Consider the following 24,132-nt stretch of genomic DNA (forward strand, 5'->3'; position numbering starts at 1 on the left):
GATCCCTTTGAAGCCAGGGATTATTTTTATCGCAGTTCAAATTCTTCATGACTAGAACTCTAACACTGACTAGCGCAGAGTGTAGATGCATAATTCATCTTCAGTGAATGAGTGATTTGTTTCCCCAATTAAAGGAAATTTACTTAAGGTAGGGACTAGATCTTATGTTTCTTGTGCCCCCCAGAGCACCTGATAAAGTGAGTACAACACTAGGGTCCCAAGCTTTCTCAGTTCACGGCTCCACTGCTGCCTGAGTAACTTTTTTCATTACGCCTTCTAAGCCAAAAGAGACACCCAACTGCCCCACTTATTAATTAACTGGCCATAACTCAGTAGCTGTAAGACACACACACAGGGAAGGAAACACGCTCATTTCATCCCCATCCATTACCTACTCACGGTTCTGTGCGCACCAGGCGCTGCGTAGCTTCTTGAATCTTGGTATAAAACTGGACAACAACAATCTCATTTCCTGTTCCACACTGACATTTGCATGGTACTTGCTTTTTATCACAGCAATCCCTAAACCAAACCCAGATTCACTAAAGAAAAATAAGACACTAGTATGGACAAGCTAGTAGTTCACCTGGTTTCCATGTGATCTCAAGTATCTCTGTATCGCCCTCTAATATTTAAAATACCCTGCAGCAGCCTTGTGAGTTCACTGCAGCATCCCAGGGCACCGTGACACAGGTTGGAAACCAGACCCCAGGTAATCACAGTGACCATCCGCTCACTCTTTGTTTAGTATGCATGGCACTGTGCTAGGTGTAAAAATTACAGTGATTAAGAAGGTAGTAATGATAAGAGTATTAACAACAGTGGTGGGCATCTCAGCAACAACAGCACATACTAGGTTCCAGGCACTATGCTAAATAAGTTAAATAAATTTATCCTGGGTTATAAGCTTGTTAATGGTACTTACAATTAAAGATTCTGTCAACTAACAGAGATCTGTGTGAAAGACACGGTACAGGTTAAGAAAAATTTAAAGAGTATTAAAATAAAAATATATAAGCAATAATGTTTGGTGTTTAAAGTTAACAAAATAGTTATTTGTATTTTTATTTAATCCTCAGAACCATTTTGAGAGGCAGGTATAGTCTGAGGTTTAAAGCCGTTAAGCTACTTATCTAATGTTATGCTTAAAAAGTGGCGATATTTTAAGTGTATTTTGAAGTGATTTTACAGTAATTATTCCTGAAAGAGAAGTAGAGATCTCAGCAAAATAATGACAGCGGAAATTATATTCTCAATATATGCATTCTTCAATCTCCCACCTAATCCATTTTCACAATCCTGGATAGAAAATGATACACTTCTTGCTAGAGAACTTGTGATTTGATAGCTTCATAATGTACTGAGTTAATATTTTCCCCCTATTTTTTTCTAATCTGCCCTTTTTCAGCTATTCAAAACCACATGGCTAAGAAATAAAAAGTATCACTTTGGAAAGAGGAATAGATGCTGGGGAGGCACAATAAATGTCTAAAATAGTCCTGTCCTGATTTAGAAATGTCTCTCTCAAAGCATGGTGGCGGAAGTGAGAGTGCTCTCCTACCTGCCCAGGGAAAGGCAGTGCGCTGCTTCACTGTGACCTAAAAGTTCTGCTGGGACTCATCCAGCCACTCACACCTCAGAGTGAACCTAGCTGTTCAAAGTTAGCATGTTTCTGAAGATTACAGTAATTATCCTTTTCTTCCAGATTACTTCTAGGTATTTCATTAAAAAAAAAAAAAATCTCAGTTTGGCACCCAACAAAAAAATTTAATGACTATTTTTTAAAGGGATCATAACACAGAGCAATATTTTTGGTGAATGACCCAACTTTTGTTAAAATGTTCCATTTCAAAGCAACCAAAACTCTAGAAGAGCTAAACTGTGTTATTAAAAATCAGGTCCATTTTAAAAAGATTAATCTGTCTCATTAAAACAGTGCTGGTCCTGAAACATTTTATAATCTCTTGTGGTTTGTTCAAGACTCAGTTCTGACTTTCAAGGTGTTCATAATCTAGTGGAGGAGACACACAGAGATCCTTTCAATACAATATGGCTGGGCACTAGTACAGTGATATAATGAATAACAAAGAAGAAAGAACACTTGCTTTAATCTGAGAAGTGGAATATAAATTTTCTGGATTAAAAAATGTTAAATTATTAAATGAGAGTGGGTTTTCAAGTTAGGAAAGCAGTGGCACCCTAGGCTTAAGGCACAGTATGACTGAAGGTCCGATACCCTGAAAGAACATGGTATGTATACCTGCAGTCTGCTACTGAAAGCATGAATGTAAAGCAGGGTGGCGGAAGATAAGCCGGAGAGGCAGGGACCAGGTCACTGAAAGATTTACATTTCATGCTCTGAAAGACTTGTAGTTCATGCTATGAAGCTTGACTCTTATTCTATAGGCTATCCTAAAGTGAAGAGTTTAAAGTAGGAGAATGACATGCATTTTTATTACAAATTGAAAGACACCAAAACTGGAAGCAAAGAAGTCAATACAGGAGGTCAAGATAAGCATAATGAAGACATGATAGCTGGTAGGAAGGAAGTGCATATGTCTAAGAATTATTTAACAAGTAAAACGGGAAGGTGTTGATGATTAAAAAGGTATGAAAATGGGGATTTGAGAGGGAAGTGTCTAGGAGAAATTCCACTTTTCTGAACTAGATAATTTGGCAGATGATTATCTCATTGAATGAAACAAATCTGACAGAACAAAAAGTCTCAAGAGATGAAAAGATAAGTTGATGTATTATTTGTTCACTTGTCCTTAGATACAATACTTTTGGCAATTCAAATGTAATTAACATTTCAGCTATAATTAGGTAACTATCAACATTTTATAAATATGAATTTAAAACAAACCCATGAATCAAAACTAAGTAAGTCACTACAGAAAAATTTATTTCAGTGTTATAAAATTATCTGGCTTGCTAAGCTAAAATAGAAATGCTATTTCTTTTATAAAAGGAAGGGTCAGGTGGCAATACAAAATTTCTTAAAGAAAATTTAACCACTGATTGTAATATCTGTGGCTTTTGGGGAAAACATAACCCCAAATTACAGTGGTTGCGGTTATAAACTATTATGAAGAGCTTTCAACGTCAGAACTAATTTAAGTGTCTGTATGCACTGGAGTCCTTTTACAGGACTTTGCTAGAACAGCAAAATTAATGACTCTTCTTTTTGCCCACGTTGGTGTCAATAACAAATGTACTTTCCTTTCTTTAACAAAGATTTTCAAGGCACACAGAATTAATTCAATATGAAAGTCAAATAAGTCAGAATCAAACTTTCTACCTAATATCTCAGAAAAAAAGCACAAATCTATAATGAACTCTATGACCTAGTCTTAATTTATGACCAAAGCCAAACAAAATCCTCTCTCAAATAAGTTCGAAGCTACATGAGCCACATCCTTAGGTATCACATTTTCTGTCATAGTTTAATATTTATCTCCTGACTTAATGACACTATTAACACAGAGAAAATCTAGAGATAAATTGTACAGCAGAAGCTGTTTTATTTTCCTTACTTTCTCAGTACTAATTTTAGTTGCTTAGGTTTACACTGATTGTTTTTTGCTTTGCCATGTTCTATCCTTTCCTAATTTCTACTGTGACTTAATGGCCAAAGATGCTGGTTGCTGTTAATTACAAGTTTTGATTCCAGAATTCTTTTTATTAAAGAAACATTTGAGTGCTGGGAAGTGGCCTAAATCTTGAAATTAAAAAACAGCTTCTGTGCTTTTCTAAATCAGTCCCTTCAGTCAGTACACAAGCAGCTTGTAGTTTCCTGGACAGTAGTAGCTCTTCAGGCTGTATGGATCCCAACTAGCTGCCAAAGAACTGGAGGCCACAATGAATGCTGGCCTCTGAAACTAGACAGGAGGTGGGAGATGTGCAGAAGATGGCAGAAGCTACTATTTATGCTGGTGACCCTGAGCTTCCTAGATAAGACAGACGAAGTCCTGGCCTCTCAATCCTGGACAGTGTGATACAGAAAGCACCAATAACTTTAACACCTTCACAATTTCATCTGAAATACACTTGTTAGTGTGAGACTGTGTCCACTGTTACACAGTTAATCTGAAGTGGCCATATTTTTTCTAGGCAAAAGAGGACCACATTCCATGAAAGAATGACATGTACAGTCCTGTCCAGAAAATTACCCTTTATATTCTTGTCCACCCCAAATTTTGATCTCCAGCCCCAACAAATCACCTGAACTCCAGAACCATATTTCTAGCTGCCTACTCAACATTTCCTCTCTCTAGGATCAAGAATAGTCACCTCTAATTTAATATGAACAAACTGAATTTTTTATGCCCATGAAACTCAACCCTTCATCACCTGAGTAAATGAAGTCACCATCTGAAATTACCACCTATTCAATAATTTATTCTGGTAGACATTTGTTTTAAAAAGCAGCTTTAAGAAAATGTTATTTGCATATACTAAAATTCATCACCATGGAAATAATTTGATAAGTTTTATCAAATGTGATCATCACCACAATTATAATTAAAACATTTCCTTTACCTTCAAAAAGTCTCCCTCTCCCTTCCCAGGAAACAACTGATTTTTTTCCTCTCAAGTTAATTTTGCCCTCTTTAGAATGTAATATAAATAGAATCATTTAGCATGCAAATTTTTTGAGTTTGGCTTTTTTCCTAACTTTCTTAACTAAACAAGTTCCCTACCACCCATTCTTAGCTAAACACATAACCCTGACTTTTTTCTTCACAGCCTATATCACTATATGGAATTTACCTTATTTGTTAAAGGTTTTTTAACTTGAATATAAGCTCTATGAGTGCCTAGGGACCTTGTCTATCTTGTTAGATGCTATATACAAAAATCTCCCAACGGTGTCAACATATGGTACATGCTTAATAAATATTACTAAATCAATAAAGAAATTAAAATAACCCCTTCAAGTTTTTCCTATTATATATTAAGTAATCAATAAGCTGAATTCATACTCTATTCTACGATGAGAACATTGGGAGGGAGAGTAGTGTAGTGGCGAGTTGCAAGGCCTCTGGAGTAAGGCTGCCTGGTTTTCGATCCAGACTGTTGCCTTTTCCAAAACGTTATTATGGCCTTGAGCAAGTTACATAATCTTCCTAAGCTTTAATTTCCGCTCCTGTAAAAATGGGGATAATAATAGTTTCTGTCTCATAAGGTGGTCGTGGGGATTAAATGAGATCAAACATGTAAAACAATTAGAAAGTGCCTGGTACTTAGAAATAAATTAATTTTAGCCAATATTGCTATAATTATTGCCAATCCTACCACCACCATCACCATCACCACAACTACTATTTTCTTACTATTTTTCTGGAGCCAAAACTGAAGAACAAATTCCATAAAAATAGCTTTTTAGCAAACAGCCTAAAATATTTGTTTAAAATAAAGCCAAGTAAATGAAACTTGAACATGAAGAACTATTATTATTTTCCTTATTGGTATAAGTGATGATAACATTCTGTCAACTTTTGTAATGTTTAATATTCCAGGTATTTTTCCTGAAAGGAGTAACAAGGATGTTAATTATAATTCTGAGACTCACAGTTAAAATCCTCAAGAGTATGAATAAGTTCAAGAGGCAGGATTTCAGAATCCCATCTCTAGTAGTCCAGGGGTAAAATATATTTACAAATTATATTTCTGGTCCTGTAATTTAGTTAATTTGCAGCATTTAATTAACTTTATAGGATTTTTACAAAGCAATATGTAATACTTTATTGCTTTTTCTAATCTGCTTTTCTAGGGAATTAGTGTGATCAATGAATGAAGTGATATCTATAAATGTCTGTGAATTGGTGATTCCCTAAAAAGCTAATAATAAAATGTTAATGCAGTGTTTCCCATACTTGGGGGTTGATATGAATTTCCTTCCTATTAAAAGTGTCTCTGTAGGAAAAAAATCATACATAGACCAAATCTAAGAATATACATATTGTGATTTATTCTATAATAAGCATACTTTTCATGATAATCAACTTACCTAACTTCTCACCTACCTACCTATTTATTATAATATTAATTTTTTCTGATAACCCATATGGACATTATATCAGGCAGAAATTTACCAACACTAAGATTGAGGATCATTTTCTCTAAGTGTGAAGAAAACAAAATTAGTGGTTTCTTAAAGATGGGAGATTCATAAAATTTTGTGCTCAGGATCAGTTTTTCTTTTTTCTTTTGAATACTATTAGCAAAAGCCTTCAGTCAAAGAAGGAAGACAAGCTTTATTAAATGTTACATATCGATACGCCCATGAGCCTTGACCCTAGTTTAGGCATAGTGGTCACAGGCAGGAAAGCTGGGGTATGTGTGGGAGGAGAAAGGTAGCACAGCAAATTTCAGTACTGGTGGAAGACTCCAAGACCAGGGGGCATGACATTTTAGCTACCATACAATAACAAATCTGAGTAAGGTAAGGGTTTATCATCAATGTTGATCCTAAAAGAATCTGATATGTGAAAGATATACCAAGTTCCAGCCCTCATGGACCCCAGGGTGAGAACAAAACCTAAAAACAATCTAGGTATTAGTGTTTTAAAGACCATGGCTGCACATAGCTATTTCATTAAGACATGCTCAAGTAAGTCTTTAACTTAGCGCTGTCTTTCCAAAGTTGAACCCCAAACCGTGTGCAATTTTCACCAAGAAATACTGTTATTAAAATTTAGAACTAACAAAAAAATCTCTGCTAGATGTTCTCTGTTCAACTGTCAGCCACAAAACAAACACACTCTCATTTTCTCTCTCTTTTTCTCTCCCTTCCTTTCCTCTTCTCTCCTTCTTTCCCTTTCTCTCCCCAAATATACAATTGTTAATAATATTTATCGTGGATATTAGAAGCACTGAAGTTTTTAGTGCTTTAGTAAACTTAATGAGTCATAAAAAAATAATCTTAGTTGGCTGTTCTCAAAAGAGTCATTTTAGCTACTTTTATAATGCGTGGCTGAATGAACAATGTACTATAGTAATGTAGCACTTTGATCATATAAAAGAAAATACTTCTATGAATGATGTTATTTTTTTCTTTCTTTTCATATTTGTTTAAGGAAAGGTTCATTCAGGTATCTTTTTGCCTACATAATGAAAAGACTAAATACAAGTAAAATCATGCAAATTCAATTATAAAAAATAAAACTAATAAAGTTTTTAATTGTTCATGTAAGTAATCAAGTTATAGTGTATGTAGACCTATTTGTTGATATGTATATATCTTTTATGAGACAAGAATTTCTTGTGAGGTTCTATTAATTATTACTATGAACTACAGGTTTATAGACACACAAATTAGACAAATTAATTGAATCAAATTGTTTTCTACATATGTATATTATTTTGTATTGATTGTGTATGTGTGTTGTTTGTGAAAAAGAAAAACAAATCTGTTAAACAGGAGGTTTAATGTAGTTGTAATGACTAAACATAAATTTGGATTGTGAAAATAGAGTAAAAAGGTAAGATTATAACTATGAGAAAGTAAAAATAATAGATACATTGAGAATTATTTGTTTACAATATTAATACCAAAGGCAAAATGATTAAATACTGATATATCCACTAAGTTGATTTTATGTAAGATAAAATAATAGTAAGGATACTGTATTTTGAGAAAAATCAGAAAAAAATTACTCACAAAGAATTAGTTTTACTAACCTGACTAATTTTTCTTTGCTCTTGTATAGCTTTTTCAATGGCCTGAGATACTTCTTCTTGATCTTTTGCATGCTCAGTCTTCCATAATTCCCTTTCCTCGGCATGGACTTTTTCCAAACTTTTTCTTTCTTCTTCTATGGCTTTTAAGACTGCATTCTTCATTTCTTCTTTCTCAAGCTTCAAAACAAATAATAACCAAAACAAAAAGAACAGAAAGGATGACTGCACAATAATTCTTTGAATAAGATAGACTTGAGTTAATCTAAAAAACACAAAACTTTGTACAGGGCTTAGGTTCACATTGTTTTTATGCATATTTAATAACTGCTGTAAAATAAAATCAATTATTTGTTTTTGTACAAATAATCAACTTATTTCCATGGCATTTCTAAACTTCAAAGAAACCAAGCCTTAGCTTAAAGTAGCAGTTGCTGAACTATTTGGTCTTAAGATCTCTTTACACTCACAAAAATTATTAAAGACTTCAAAGAGCTTTTGTTTATGTTGGTTATACAATTTAAGATTTACCATATTAGAAATTTAAACCAAGACAAAATTAAAATATTTACCAATTAATTCATTTAAAACTAATAACATTAAATGCATTGTATATTAACAAACATAAAAATAACTACATTTTCTAAAATTAAGAAGTGAAAAGAATGTTTGTAAATCTCATTAACATCTGACTTAATAGAAGACATCTAGATTCTAATATCTGTCCTCTGTATTAATCTGTAATGATATTATTTGGTTAAAGTATATTAAAAAGAAAAACCCAGTCCCACACAAATATGTAGTAGAGAAAGTAGAACTTAGTAGCCAGGTTGAGATCACTGTAGATATTCTTGACAATTTCACACCAAAACTTAATGAGAACTACTTCTTAAAAGTAAGTTGCAATAGGAAAAATCAAATCATGTCAAATTTTTGTACTCTTACATTACAATCCTTTCTTGCACTTTGAATGAATCCTTTATCTATGCATGATTTTAGAAACATTTTTTTATTTGGGAAACACTGAATCAATGAGTTATGTATTTCCTACAGATGTTGATAAATTTCATAACAAAAGTCACATTAGTTAATACCACCATCAATTTCATCAGAAAAGTTTTAAGTATTAGAAAGCAGATACAATTTTCCAAAATTATAATTTTTGCTTTAAAGCTCGAATTTTATCATTAGCAACAAAAACTGTCAGTTTTTCTTCTTAATGTGCTGGGCTCACTCCACTTATTTAGGAGTAAATGCCAAATATTTAAAGTCTGTGTAACCCTAGTTATTCAGTAAAATGAAGTTCCACAGAAAAATGCATACACTTCAGCTGCAACTCAAACAACTGCACAAGAATTTTCCTCAAGAAAGCCATCCTACTTTGGTATGCAGTAAAGTCCACAGACCTCCCACCCTGATCCCTAGAAAGTTACCACTTTTTCTATTGCTTCCAGCTCACGACTAATTTGACAAAAGTTATGGAAGTTGACAGTTACCATTTTCTGAACTTCTATTTCACTCCACCATTCTTCTCTTACACTACTCTTACTATGCTCACCAACACCTTCCACGTTGTTTAATCCAAATGATATTTTTTGTTGTTTTAATCCTTATTTTTGTTGACCTCAAAGCAACATTTTACATAGTTCCTATTTCTGTTTTCTTGAAGCCTCTCTTTTCTTGGTTTGCATGACAGCATGCAGTTTATGTTTCTCTTACTAATCTGGCTGAGTTTTTTCAGTTCTTTGTAACTTCCTTTCTCTGGATTTTAAATTTTGTTGTTCTTTCAGGGCTCAGACCTTGGACCACCTGTCACTTTGCATTCCCCTGAGAGGTGATTATACATGACAATAATTTCCATGGCTACCATTACCATCTATCTGCTGAAAAACAAAAACCACTATTAGTATCTTCAGGTTATTCCTTTCTCCTGGTTTATAAATGTCAGGTGGATTTAGGTGTCTACTTGACTTTGTCTTCTGTATATATTACAGGCACCTCAAACTCCATACCAAAGAAATAGCATTATTTTCCATGTTGCTGTTGAACCAATACTCAGAGAGTTCACAACTTGGTCACCTCCTATTATCACCCAGACAAAACATATACATTGATTCCATCTTCTATTTCTAGAATTTGCCTATTTATTTCCTTTCCAAGCTACTACTACTACTCTATTTCTGCTACTCACTATATCTTACCCAGACTTCTGATGCACTCAATTATTTCTCTGCCTCTAGCCTTTGTTATCTCTCATCTCCCAAAAGTTAATGTCAATTGCCATTATGCCACACAAATATTCAAAAATGTGGCTCAGCGGTTGAGCGTCGACCTGGGATCCAGGCGATCGGGGTTCAATTTCCGGTCAGGGCACATGCCCGGGTTGCGGGCTCGATCAATGACTCTCTCATCATTGATGTTTCTGTCTCTCTCTCTCCCTCTCCTTTCCTCTCTCTGAAATCAATAAAGATATATTTAAAAAACAAAACAAAACAAAAAAACCCCCCAAAATGTCAATGTGTCTATTCTCTCTATGGAATAAAATTCAAACTTAAACTTCTGAATGCAAGCCATCCTTTAAGACTTATTTCAAACACCATTGGTTGTTAAAAACTCCTGTAACATGGAAATACTACCTATACACTCATAAAAATTTAATGTATTGCTCCTTGACTTATTGGTAAATAAATAATTTTTTTTCTTACCTGACTGTAAGTTCTTTAACAAAAAGAGAAAAATCACAGTCACCCTTGAACTTCCACCGTGGCAGTTATTTACACATGAGAGACTTGCAATATTTGTTTACTAAATTTAAATCCAAACCTCAAAAGTCAGGACTATATATGTAATTTGTTGGTATATATGTTTAATATCTATGAATCATTACTTAGATGAGCTACTTCAAAGTCAGCTTTAAAAATCACGTAACTTAGCTATTGTAAAGTTCATAGCAGTGCAATTTACAATAGCTAAGATCTGGAAACAGCCCAAGTGTCCATGAGTAGATGAGTGGATAAAAAAGCTGTGGGACATTTACACCATGGAATACTATACAGCTGTAAAAAAGAAGGATCTCGTATCCTTTGGAATAGTATGGAAGGACATGGAAAATATTATGCTCAGGGAAATAAGCCAGGCAGAGAAAGATAAACATCACATGATCTCACTTATATGTGGAATCTAAAGATCATAATACACTGATGAATAAAATAAATTCAGTGACATAGAAGCATGGAACAGACTGATAAATCTCAGATGGAAGGTGGGGGTGGGTAGGTAGGAGAGATTAACCAAAGAATTTATATGCATGTATGCATAACCCATGGACACAGACAATAGTGTGGTGAAGGCCTGGGGCAGGCGTGGGTGAGGGATAGAAGGGGTCAATGGGGAAAAAAGGGGACATCTGTAATACTTTCAACAATAAAGGTAAATTTGAAAAAATCATGTATCTTGATAAATAAATATACATATACACACATACATATATACACATAAATACACACCCACATGTGCATAAACATTCACACATATTACTTGTATACCAATCAAATACCAAGTGTACACCAGTGTCTATATATAAATATATATATATATATTCTTTTAAAAATTCTTTTACCAATTATTAATCTAAATGTAACGCATTTCAACATCATCATAATCTTATATAATGTGAATTTAACAAGAATAGGAATGTAATATCCTAAATTTTAAGAGAAAAAATAAGGAAAATATTCTTTTTTGTTTGTCTGGAATAATATATTTTTACAAAGTAGATTGGTTGTACCATTAATGAACTCAGTCTTTTAATTCCATTTACAAAGAAACTCATTATTACAGATGGGTTTATACTAGGCAAATAAGTGATAATTACAATTTTCATATCGGAATAAAAATTTTAAATTTAGGTTTTGAGGTGGAGGTAAACATAATAACAAATAGGACAAATATTGGAATTAAACTACAGAATCAACTTTTCAGGTGGAAATACCTTTGCAGCAGATACTAATGCATCTTTATTTCTTTGCCTTTCTTCCTCCAAACATTTTTCCAATATTTCCTATAAATGATAAGACAGACACTCAATGTATTATCTGAAGTAACAGAACACATTCTTTCTACACTCTGAGCAAACTTAAACTATTACCTTCTGTTCTTGAGATTGCTGAATCAAAGCTTCCTTTATTTTTTCTTTTAACAGGTCCTTCTCTGTATCTAGCATTTCAAGGAGCCTCTGATGCTACAAGGAAAGATAAATGGATTATGATTACACTCTGAGACCTATATCAACAAGGAGAACACCTGGTGGAATTCATTTGCCCCAAAATATTGTATTTCTACCAGAGATTCAAAAGATGAATCTATGGAAACAATCAATATTATGAGATAGCTAATGTTAAAGTACATAGAGTTCATGTATTTACTTTTATTCCAATGTACAAGTTAAAACACACACAGAACCATCAGCCAGTTATGAACTAGGTACTTGGATTTTGAATGGAGTTTTCTAAGAAAATTTCACTTCTGTAGCTTCAATATATTCAATATAGATGAGCCACATACTTGTCCTGGAACAGTTTTCTTATGGAGAAACACAACCAAAAGAAAATATATATTCCTATTTTTACAGATTTCTCTTTCAGTTACAAAAGACAAATAAGATATTTTCTCAGATATAAAGTAGCCTCCTTTAAATATAAATTAATTCTGATATCCAATATTTAAAACTAGATCTATGTCTTTCAAAGTAGTTCTGATTTAAAACTTTTTTAGGGAGGCAGTGTACATTTAGAATGAGTAACTAGTCATGCCTAGTTAAGATAATCTATTCTTCCTGGTTTTGATTGTTACTTTTTCATCTTTATTTTTTCAAGAAAATAAGAAAAATAACAAAGATGTAGTTTTTCTTAAGAAATAAATCCAAAATGTGAGGCAAATCATGACAAACTATGAGAAATTATTGCTACCATATGAATTTGTGAAAGGCAGTTGACTAACAAATCAGTAGACTTAGCATGTGAGGCTCAATAGTAACTAAGTTTTTGTTTTCTATATAAGTCTAGAAGTACGCAGAATGTCATAGAAACAGAAATACCCAACCTTATTTTAAAAATACACATGAAAAAATGCAAAGATGCTGTACCAGGCAAATAATTAGACTTAAAAATGATAAATACAATTTTCAGATGAGGCCAAAAATATTCAATTTAGACTTTGAGGAAGAGGTACACATAACAAAAACAAGAAATACAAATAAAAATAAAACTACAGAATATACTTTTCGGAGTCATTAATAATTTTGAAAATGATTTCTCATTAAAAAGAGCTGTTATGTAAACACATCAGACTAATAGATTTTATTAATAACTATAGGCCTAGTTTCTCCAGTGGTCCAGCAAGAGCTCGTCAGGGGGGTATATCAGCTAAAATGACAATGCAGTGTTTAGAAAATCCATTCCTATATGTCTTTTCTTAATTCTGATAGTACACTATAATTTTTGAGCTTTCTTGTACAAGAATAAACCCAAACTTACCATCTGAAAGAAGCACCCTGAATAAAATATACCCTACATAAAACCATTACTCTACTTGAGAAAATATAACTAGGTTACTGCTTTTCTTATACATACGGATAAGTAATAGCTAATATTTTTTGAGCACTTCTAAAAGGTTCCAAGCACTGTTAGAAGTGCTTTCCATGGCAGTTGATCATCAGCCCATGAACCAGAAGGTCATAGTTCAAACCCCAGTCAGGGCACACGCCTGGGGTGTGGGCTCGATCACAGTAGGGGGGATTCAGGAGGCAGCCCATCAATGATCCTCTCTATTCATTGATGTTTCTATCTCTCCCTCTCCCTTCCTCTCTCTGAAATCAATAAAAATTAATTAAGTGCTTTACATGTAGTTGTAGCACATTAAACCCCACACAACAAATTGCTAAGTCAGGCAATATTCTTCTTCATTTTCAGAGAAGTGATTTGAGACTTAGTGAGGCAAAGGTCTCTCATAAAGCATTTCAGCAATAAAATCTGTATCTGTACACATTACCACCTGTATTAATTACCTAATAGCTAAAAGCAGCCTCAGTATTACCTAGTTATTACCTAGTAACTAAAGCTACTTAATACAAGGTTTATGTTGGGTAAGGTCTCAGTTTCATTTGGCTTTAAAGAATTTGATTAATTGATGCTTCTGATTTTGTTCTTTTCAGAGTAAAATTAAAGTAAGATAATTTCCTGAACAAATATCATCTAATATTAGGAGAGATGATTCAAATGATGCTGAATGGCATGGGAAAAGTTCATCTTAAAACCAAACAGTTAATTTGTAAAGTGAATAATCCACAGGTAGCTTATCAAGAACCATATAAAGAACTGTTTTTATAAATGTCACATGCTCATTGTGAAAAATGTAAAGAAGTGAAAATCATCTAGAGTTCCACTACCCAAAGAACATCACTGATAGCAGTTAGCTAAACATCCTTCTGGAGAGCTCTTTGTGTATTTAAGTATGTAGATATATGTAAATATTCTACATAAGTTTATAACTACCGTTCTGTAATCTTTCTGCGTTCAACTCACTTATTTCTATATAAATATAACTATACTACTTTTTATTAAATAAATTATATATTTTACCACTGTCCTATCTATACACACTTAGGTTGTTGCAATATTTTACTTTTTAAAAATCTTGATTTTTGTACATGCATCTTTGTAAACTTGTTGAATTGTTACCTTATGAAAAATTCCTAGGAGTGGTCTTAGCCAGTTGAAGATTGAATATGCTTTATATTTTTATATATACCCTCAAAAGTACTCCAGAAAGAAAATACCAAATTACCCCTTTACTAACAACAGCAGGACAATGGCAATTATCCTCAAGAACAGAGTCACATGGACTGGAAGAGCAGCTAACCAAGGAAATTGTTCCACTGTCGGAACACAGAATCCTTGCCCAAAAATATCTGGACAAATCTCTGCTGTTTATTTCATCATTCTCCCCTTTCCAAAATGGGAATTTTGTTATAGTTATAGTTGACCCTTGAACAATGCAGGAGTTGGAGCACTGCCCCTGAGCAGTTGAAAATCCACATATAACTTTTTACTCCCCCAAAACTGAACTAGAGCCCCTTAGTATCTACAGGGACTTTGTTTCAGGATTCCCCCTAGGATACCAAAATCCATGGATGCTCAAGTCCCTTATAAAAATGCTGAAGAACAGTGCATGCAGTTGCCCTTGGCATCCATGAATTCCCAACCATAAAGAGAAATACTGTTTTCCATCCTTGGTTGACTGAATCCACGGTCTTGAAAACCAGAGATACAAAGGGGGAACTGTATTATATATTCATTGAAAAAAAAAACATGTATAAGTGGAACCACACAGTTCAAACATGGGTTGTTCAAGGGTCAACTGTATTCGTTCCTTCTCTTTTCTTTGTGAATTTATTGATTATAGGTTTTTTTGTGTGAGGGGGGTAAGAGTACTTCTACTTCATTATCCCTGTTTCTTCAAAGTTCCTTTTTATTTGTTTAAGTCAATAACTTTTTCATTTGAAACTGTTTCTACAGTGTTTGGTAATCTTTTTCTATGTTTATAATTAAAATCTCAGACACAAAAATGCTGGTAGGAAAATCTGTGTATGTGGGTGAACTTCATAATAGGCACAGAAAGCTGGCTTTTTCAAGGTTGTGGCAGAGTTTCCCAAATGTCAGGTTTATAATTATTTTCTCTTTTTTGCATCTTAAGGGGAAAATATTAGTTGTGATTCAAAATTAAAGTTCTCACAGTCTTTTCTTTCTTAAAATTGTTAAATTATAAGTCTTCATGGTAGAAATTCAACTATATATGTTAATTTTATTTTTATATTAAATTTGTCCTAAATGACAGTTTACCTCGTATATTAATTTGTAAATTATCACACATTTCTCTACCTAAATTTATAAATTCACTGATGCACATTTTAACCATACATACAAGAAATATTTACTTGGTGCCTCTACCAACACCAGATACTGTACTAGTGTCTAGGGATGCGGCCCTCAGGGACATTATGTCTAATTGACAATTCATGAAAAAAATATAGTTTCTTACATTTAACTTATAGAATTATAAAACAAATATATTTTCTTCAATGAGTACAGTAACAACTAATTTTCCCCTCAGCACACACACAAAAAATCCTTTTAAGTAGAAAGAGCCAAAAATGATTTGGAAATCAATAACTAGAAATGAACTTCAAAAAATTATACAACACAAATGTTAAATAAAAAGTTATAAAAAATATAAGGGGTTTTAGAGGAATGAATGGCAATCAGACACAAGGGCCATAAATTAAGACCCCAAGAATCAAAATACAATTTTCTTGCCTTTCACTTATTAATATTAACTTTTTATGGATAAAATGTCTATAGTGATAGATACAGTTAAGACATATAAACAACTTAGGATGGTGCTTGTTGAATAGTAAGAAATTAAATGTTAAATGCTATTATCACACTACTACTACTTCTACTTCCTTTTTTATTGGAGTAAAATATAACATAAAAATTTCTACTTTAACCATTTGTAATTAGACAAGTGGCATTAATTATATTCACAAAGTTCTGTAACTATCAATACTATTTCCAAAGATTTTCATAATCCCCAACAGAAATTCTGTGCACATTAAGCAATAACGACCCATTTTCCTTCAACCTTCATAACCTCTAATCAATTTTGTCTCTCTGAATTTGACTATTCTAGATATTTCATATACATAAAATGAAACAGCAGTTGTCTTTTGTAACTGGCTTATTTCACTTAGCATAAGGTTTTTAAGGTTTGTCTATGTTGTATGTATCTAAAGATCATTCCTTTTTATGTTTGAATAATATTCCACTGTATGTATATACCACATTTGTTTATCTGTTCATCTGCTGATAGACATTTGGCTTGTTTCCACCTTTTAGCTATTGTGAATAATAACACTATGAATATTCACATACAAATATCTATTTGAGTCCCTGTTTTCCATTCTTTGGGTATATACTTAGGACTAGAACTGCTGTGTCATATAATAACTCTATGTTTAACTTTTTGAGAAACCACCAAACTGTTTTTTATAGCTGCTGTACCAGGCTACATTCCCACCAACAACGTGAAAGAGTTCCAAATCTCTCTATATCCTCTACAATGTTACCTTTTGTCTTTTTAAAAAATTATTGTTACCTTAGTAGTTGTGAAATGGTATTTCATTATGGTTTTTATTTGCATTTCCCCAATGACTAAGCACACTGAACATCGTTACAAATGCTACTTCTACTTCTGACACTACTACTACTCCTTTCAACTATTACTAGTATTATCATCACAAAAAGAAAAATAATTAGAGCTCTTTCTGCAGCCTTAATAAGGGACTATAGTAGACAGTGCACTGGATTTGAAGTTTGCATATTGTCTGAGATACTGCCAGAAGTAGGGATCCCTTTCCTCTCTGCAGTAGAGGTTATTTTAGTTATTGTATCACAAATAAACTAGAATTATTAAGTATCAAGAGAGAGCTTGGTTCCCCCAAATTTCAGCCTCCCTTTATTCTATCTAAAACAAAGTATAAAGCATATCTGGAGATTGGCTGTAATACTTCTCCCTTCTGCCTCAATATAGAATTCCTTAATTGTCCAAAAGGTACAGCACCTGGGAATGGTTCATATGATTTCTGATGGTATGAGGAATGGTCACTACATTTTTTGTGTCTTATTAACTGATAATTCGAAGGTAGGGATATTCTGATCTTCTTTTGTTACACAGAAGCTGAAATTGAACCAATGGCAACTTTCAATCATAAGACTCTTTTTCAAATATTTATAATTTCTAAACAAAGAGAGACTTTCAACAAAATTTGCAAGACACAGACTTACAGCATTTTAAAAGTCATTATGAAAATTAATTGAAATCTCTACAAGTACATCTCATCCAAGAACAGTTAGAAATTTGCTACATTTTACTTATCTAAAATATTCTATTAATTGCTTCTAAAAATTGTTGTAATTTTAGTAATTTTTTTTAGCTAATTGAAGAAACAAATGCAAACTATAGAGTTCCATTAATTTTACAGAGTACTTAATGCAGGGGTGTCAAGCACAGTCCTTTGAAATTTAGCCTAAAACAAAAGGCACTCAGAAATAGGTTATACTCCCCACCCACCCCCTTTGGAAGAAATTCTTCCAAGTGAAAAATGTTTGATGCAGACTCAAATATAAATATAGAGGGTCTGTGGTTTTCACTGATTCCTGTAAAAAAAAAGAAATATAAAAAAGCCCTTTTTTCCTGGAATGTGAGTCACAAGAGATACTGTAAACAGATTTAATCACAATCACACATGCACAGCTTTTTGTATATTAAATTTTAGATTAAGCAGTCAAGGAAGCTCATGTTCAGGTACACAGTTATCCATTTATCACAGGTCACAACTTCACATTATTTTATATGTGGGATGTGTGTGTGTGTTTGTATGTGTGTATGTAGTATATAGTCTGTAATGCAAACTCAAGAAGCATCTTCTCCTACCTTCTATAAACCACAAACATTGAACAAGATCAAGCGATCTGGCAGGACAGTCTTAAAGCACATGCTCATACATGCCTCCATTTAATACGACTTGAAAGATGCTACATAAATTTAATAAACATCCTAATATAAAGTAAATCACAGACATTTCACCCATTCATGGGCCAACGTACTGAATATTTGGAAAGAAAACCTGAAAAAGATAAACTATGAGATGAAATGTACTTGAAGCAATTACCCCAAGCCCAATAATATCAATAAACTTTTTAAAGTGAATAAAATAAAACTATAACATAAGCTATACTAGATTTACTTCACCCAAGTAGATATATTTCTAATAGGCATGAGAAAATGTAAGCAAATAAGTTATTCACCCTTTTTAAAAAGGCCTTTAACTTAAGGCAGTAATATAAAGGAATGAAGCAAAAATTGGGAGAAACATCAGCTTTATTGAAAAGGCAGGGTTGGTTTATATTTCCATAATGAGATTTCCGTATTTGTATAGTGTACTCTTAGTAAACGCCAAAGACATGTCACAATCTTGAATTTAAGCAGAAGAATATTTCTACTTCAATCATTTTCAAGTGAAATAACTTTTAAAAATGCAACTCAATTCTGTTATTGCCTGTTTGCCTAAGCACAATGCAGTAAATGTATTTCAATACAACAGTAGCCTTCAAACGGGTATTTGAAATAAATGAACCCATGTATATAAGATAAATCTCTTTAGCAAGAAAGAAAAAAAGAAAAAGATTTATGTATACTTCACAAAAAGTGTAACATAACTGGTATAGTACTGTTCAGGAAACAATTTGATGCTATACTTAACTGTTATAAAAATGTTCCTGGTCTGTGCTTCCTACTCCTAAGAATTTATCATCAGAAAACACTATGTAGCTAGCTCTCAATTTTTCATGCTTGTCGATCTTATTTATAACCTTCCTTTTCAAATTTTGTAAATATCCCTATGCCAGTTAGAATAAAACTTTTTTCTAAATTCAATCGACAAAAAAGTATTCTAACTTATTGCAGGGTGAGGATCTGCCAAATAAGAAATCAGCTTCAGAAGCATAACTTTTACTGTTTGTATTGTGTTTCCTATGTCAGGAATACAGTTTTGTCCACAGATATATATGAAAAAGAAAAAGTGTTGAAGTGATAGGAGACATGGATGTCATAAAATGAATGCAATTATAATAAGAAATAAATAATTAAACTTGTTGAAAGGAATGAATTATCACAATAACTGGATACTCACCGAACCAAGGATAGTCTATCCAAGGTCTATAATACTGAAATAACACAACTGAAGGATCTAACAACAAAGGTTAAGGTGTAATTGCAGATTTGTCATAATTTTTAGCTGCCTAGGAAATGAAAACACGTATTATGTAAATTTATTTAGTGTTAGCATATTTTCAAAAAAGCATCAAGTACAAAGGTAGGGGGCTGCATACAATACAAAAGAATAAGAACAGTATTATGAAGATGTATACAGCAACATTCCCTATAAAAATGCAAAACCCAAAACATTTTAAATGTCCAACAAGGGGGTACAGTAAATAAACTATGGGGAGTCGACTAAAAGAAGTATCATGTTGTCATTAAAATGAGTATAAAAATATGCATCAATATAGAATTATGTTTATAAAATAAAATTACTTAAGACATGACATTATTTAAAGGCATCATCATTACTGTAGCTATGTATATTCTGGTATGTATGTATATATATATACATATATGTATAATTATGTATATTATAACCATATATAATATCATGTACATCTGAATAAATATTGAAAGGGATCACAAAAGATAATTTTGCTGGGGCACTGATGGATGGAATATTATCTTTTAATATTTTTTTAATAAAAATTCAAAAGAAAAAATATAGAACTTCAAGGAAAATGTCATTAAGAGTATCAGGATTGATCTACAGTAGAAAAATAAGTGAACAGGACAAACATCAGCTTAAAATACTTGATAATAATTGAAATATCAAACTTTTTTTCTACATTGTAGAAAGAAATTAAAGAACTGTTCAAATTAAGAATGTCCCATAAACAATTTATTCTTTTTGGTTAAATTTTATAAGCTGCAGGGAAACATAGGCACAGGGGAAAATCAGGATTATGTGTATTTTCCTGGGAAAAATATAAATGTCATTTCTCAAATCTCACCTTACCGGGCCTAGAGTATAAAATCAGCCATTTGGAACTCAAGACTTCCCATAAACTAACCCTGACATACCCTTTTACAATCTAATTATCTTTGAAATCATTTCAACATATTTTTACTAACTTATTTTCTTCTATATTTATTTGCTATATCACAATGTCTACATTTCTCTAGACAATTAATAGATTCTCCCTATCAAAAAGATTTCATGGATGCAAGAAGACTGAATAAAAGCTGTGTATTTTTCACACAGAAACTTTTTTTAAAATACATCTTTACTGTTGAAAGTATGACAGATGTCCCATTTCTCCCCATTTATGCCCTCCACCCCTCTTTTCAGGAATACTGAATATATGTTTCATTATGTTTTTCTACAGAACATCTGTTTAGCTTTTCACTCTGAAATGTGATTGGCGAAGTGGTGCTTTAGTCCATCATTATCTTACTTGGCTATTTATTTATTAAGTGATTTCAGCAATTTTAAATTAATTATGAATGTAATGCACATAAGGTCACTAACAACATTTCTACAATGTTTACATTTACATAAAATAGAGGATAAATGAAAAGTGAATGCTATACTCTTCTGATTATGTGACATAAATTATATCATGAGAAACCCAGTACAAAAATGTTGGATGGAGGAAACAAAACAGCTCTTTAAATACTGCTGGGATGACAAGAAAGCTAAGTAAATAGACAAAAATGACAAAAAGCACAAATTCATAGAGGTAAGCAAGCTTTGAATCCAGCAGCTTCTTAGGAGACCTGAAAAATGCTGAAATATTGGAGCTTGGGTTTTAAGGACCAGGCCTGCACACAGAAATCAAACCGTAGGGCCAAAAAGGAAGAAGTTGGTTAGGAGACTCCTGGGTTAGCTAAACTGACTGAAAGGTAACACTCTAAGCGGGTGGGCTAGAAAAATACCTCCCCAGCAAAGACTAAATGGGAGCTTGTTAAACTAGGTTTTCTGTTTTGAGTTTGGTGGGGAGGAGCAGGGAGGAGGTTTCCTGACAATTCATAATCACATGCTACCTCTTTTGCAGGTTTGGGCCAAAATTCACACAAACTATGTTTATTCAAAAATCTCAAACTAAAGTTTTTGCCTCTGAAGGACTCTCCAGAAGCAAAACAATTTTTTTTCATGGAAGAATAGACCCGAAACCCAAGCATCAAAGAATGTCACAACTTAAATTCCAATGAAAATGATTTCAAAAACATAAAACACAAAATATCTGAGGAAACAAGTTACTATGAATATAAAAAGGCAGGTGTACAGAATCAGACCTTTAAAAAAGCAGACACTAGAATGACTAGAAATGTAAACATTGCAGAAATGACTACATACAGTATATTTGTAAAAAGTACATTTAACAAGTTTATAAAGTATGACATTTTATGTGGAAATAAAATATATATTAATCGAAAACTGAAGCTCCATGTTTGACATAAACTTCAGCTTAGGCAGAATAAAAACTATGAACAGAAAGACAGATCTGAAGAGATTATACAAAATGCAGAACACAAAGAATTTTAAAATATGCTACAGAAGTATGAGAGACATTAAGGATAGATCAAGAAGGTTTAAATTAAATTAGAGTTCTGGAGGAAAATAACAAAGAGAATGAGATAGAGGCAATTTTCCAGAATGAAGAAACACATATACATTCAGATTTAAAGCCCAATACATAATAAAGAATTAAAAAAAAAAACAACTAATAATATTATGGCGAAATAGCAGAACTCAAACCCAAAAGAGACAATATTATAAATCATCAATGATAGAGAAAAGATTGATTACCTATAAAAATGATAATTAGTATTAGCCTAGAATTATATATGTAGTAAAACTACTTTATAAAAATAAGGGAGGAATAAATTTATTACAATAAAAACAAAAATCAAAAGTTTACCTACAACATACCTTCAATAAAAAACTATTCAGTGCCATCTAATAGCACTTTCAATTTTACCTCAATAGATACAGAAAAAGCACTGGACACAATTTAACACCCTTTCATGATAAAAACTCAGTAACTTGGCAATAAAAGGAATGTACATCAACATAATAATGGCCACATCTGACAAGCCATCTGCTAACATCATATTCAATGGCGAAATGTTGAAAGCTTTTCCTCTAAGATCAGGAACAAGACAAAGATGCCCATTCTCACCACTTGTATTTAACACAGGACTAGAAGATCTAGCCAGAGCAATTAGGCAAGAAAAAGAAACAAAAGTTACCCAAAATGGAAGTGAAAAAGAAAAATTATTAGTTTGCAGATGATATGAACTTAAATATAGAAAACACTAAAGAACCCATCCAAAAACTGTTAGAACTAATAAATGAATTCAATAAAATTTCAGAATATAAATGGAACATACAAAAATCGGTTGTGCTTCTATACTCTAACAAGGAACTATCTAAAAGAGAAATAAAGAAAATAATCCCAACTACAACAGCATCAAGAACATAAAGCATTTAGGAATAAATTTAAACAAGAAGATGAAAGACACAAATAAATGGAAAGATATCCTGTGTTCATATATTGAGAGAATTAATATTGTTAAAATGTGATACTTTCAGTAAGTAAATGTATAAATAAACTGTGGTACATTCAGACAGTATTTTTGAATGCTAAAAAGAAATGCATTATCAAACCATGAAAAGGCATGGAGGAAATCTAAATGCATACAGCTATGTGGAAAAAGTCAATCTGAAAAAGGTTACATACTGTATGATTCCAACTATATAACATTCTGAAAAAGGTAAAACTATGGAGACAGTATAGTAACTAGTGTTTGCTAGGGTGGAAGGAAGTATGAATAGGTGAAACACAGAGGCTTTTTAGGGCAGTGAAAATATGCTGAATGACACTACAATTGTGGGTATACATCATTATACATTAGTCTAAACCCATAGAATGAACAACACCAAGAGTAAATCCTAATAGACTTCTGATGATAACGATGTAACAATATAGGTACTTTTGTGGTATAGGATGTTGACGGTGAGGGAAGTTGTACATGTGTGGGGCAGGGACTATATGGAAACTCTTGCACTTTCTGCTTAGTTTGCCATGAATCTAAAGCTGCTCCAAATAATAAAGTTTAAGGAAAAAAGAAAAAGATCAGGCCAAATTAACAATAAAAATCCAACTATACACTGTTTATAGTAATTATATCTAAACCCAGAAAGACTGATAATTAATCAAGGGTAAAGAGCTTTAGGTAAATTCTAACCAAGATAAAACTTAGTCATAATTAAATCAACAACAGACTTCAGGCAAAAGGCATTCTTAGAATAAAGACATCATAGCAAAATGATACCAGGAAGATAGAACAAATATAAATTTGTATGCACATAATAACATAACCTCATAATACATGAAGCAAAAACTGACAGAACTACAAAGGAAAACTGACAGTTCCATTATTAGAGTGGGAGATTTCAACACATTACTCTCAATAATCAGTAGATCAAGCAGTGGAAAATCAGTACAGTAAATTAAAATTCAAACATAACTCATAGGCTTGATTAATGGATATCTATGTAACACTATACCAATAGTGTTACATAGTGTTTACAAGCATATATGTGCACTAAAAAGGGGCCACCTACCAAACTGACAAACTCAGGGGAGGGGCCAGCATGGTGGCCTTACAAACTCAGAGACCAAAAGTAACCACACAGGATGGTCTGAACATAAAAATTCC

The 24,132-nt window shown here is 32.6% G+C and overlaps 1 protein-coding gene across 3 annotated transcripts in view; it reads right to left on the minus strand.

Moving 5' to 3' along the window:
* CCDC91 (coiled-coil domain containing 91) overlaps nt 1-24,132 on the minus strand; it is a 232,734-nt gene that overhangs the window by 54,527 nt on the left and 154,075 nt on the right. For all 3 annotated transcript variants that reach the window (XM_081127169.1, XM_081127171.1, XM_081127170.1), the window contains 3 exons: nt 11,831-11,923; nt 11,675-11,743; nt 7,687-7,863 (listed from right to left, as the gene is read on the minus strand). In XM_081127169.1, the coding sequence (XP_080983295.1) occupies nt 7,687-7,863; nt 11,675-11,743; nt 11,831-11,923 (339 nt within the window). The remainder of the gene's footprint in view (nt 1-7,686; nt 7,864-11,674; nt 11,744-11,830; nt 11,924-24,132) is intronic.

The sequence above is a fragment of the Miniopterus schreibersii genome, assembly GCF_964146895.1.
Source record: "Miniopterus schreibersii genome assembly, chromosome: 2".
Lineage (NCBI taxonomy): Eukaryota > Metazoa > Chordata > Mammalia > Chiroptera > Miniopteridae > Miniopterus > Miniopterus schreibersii.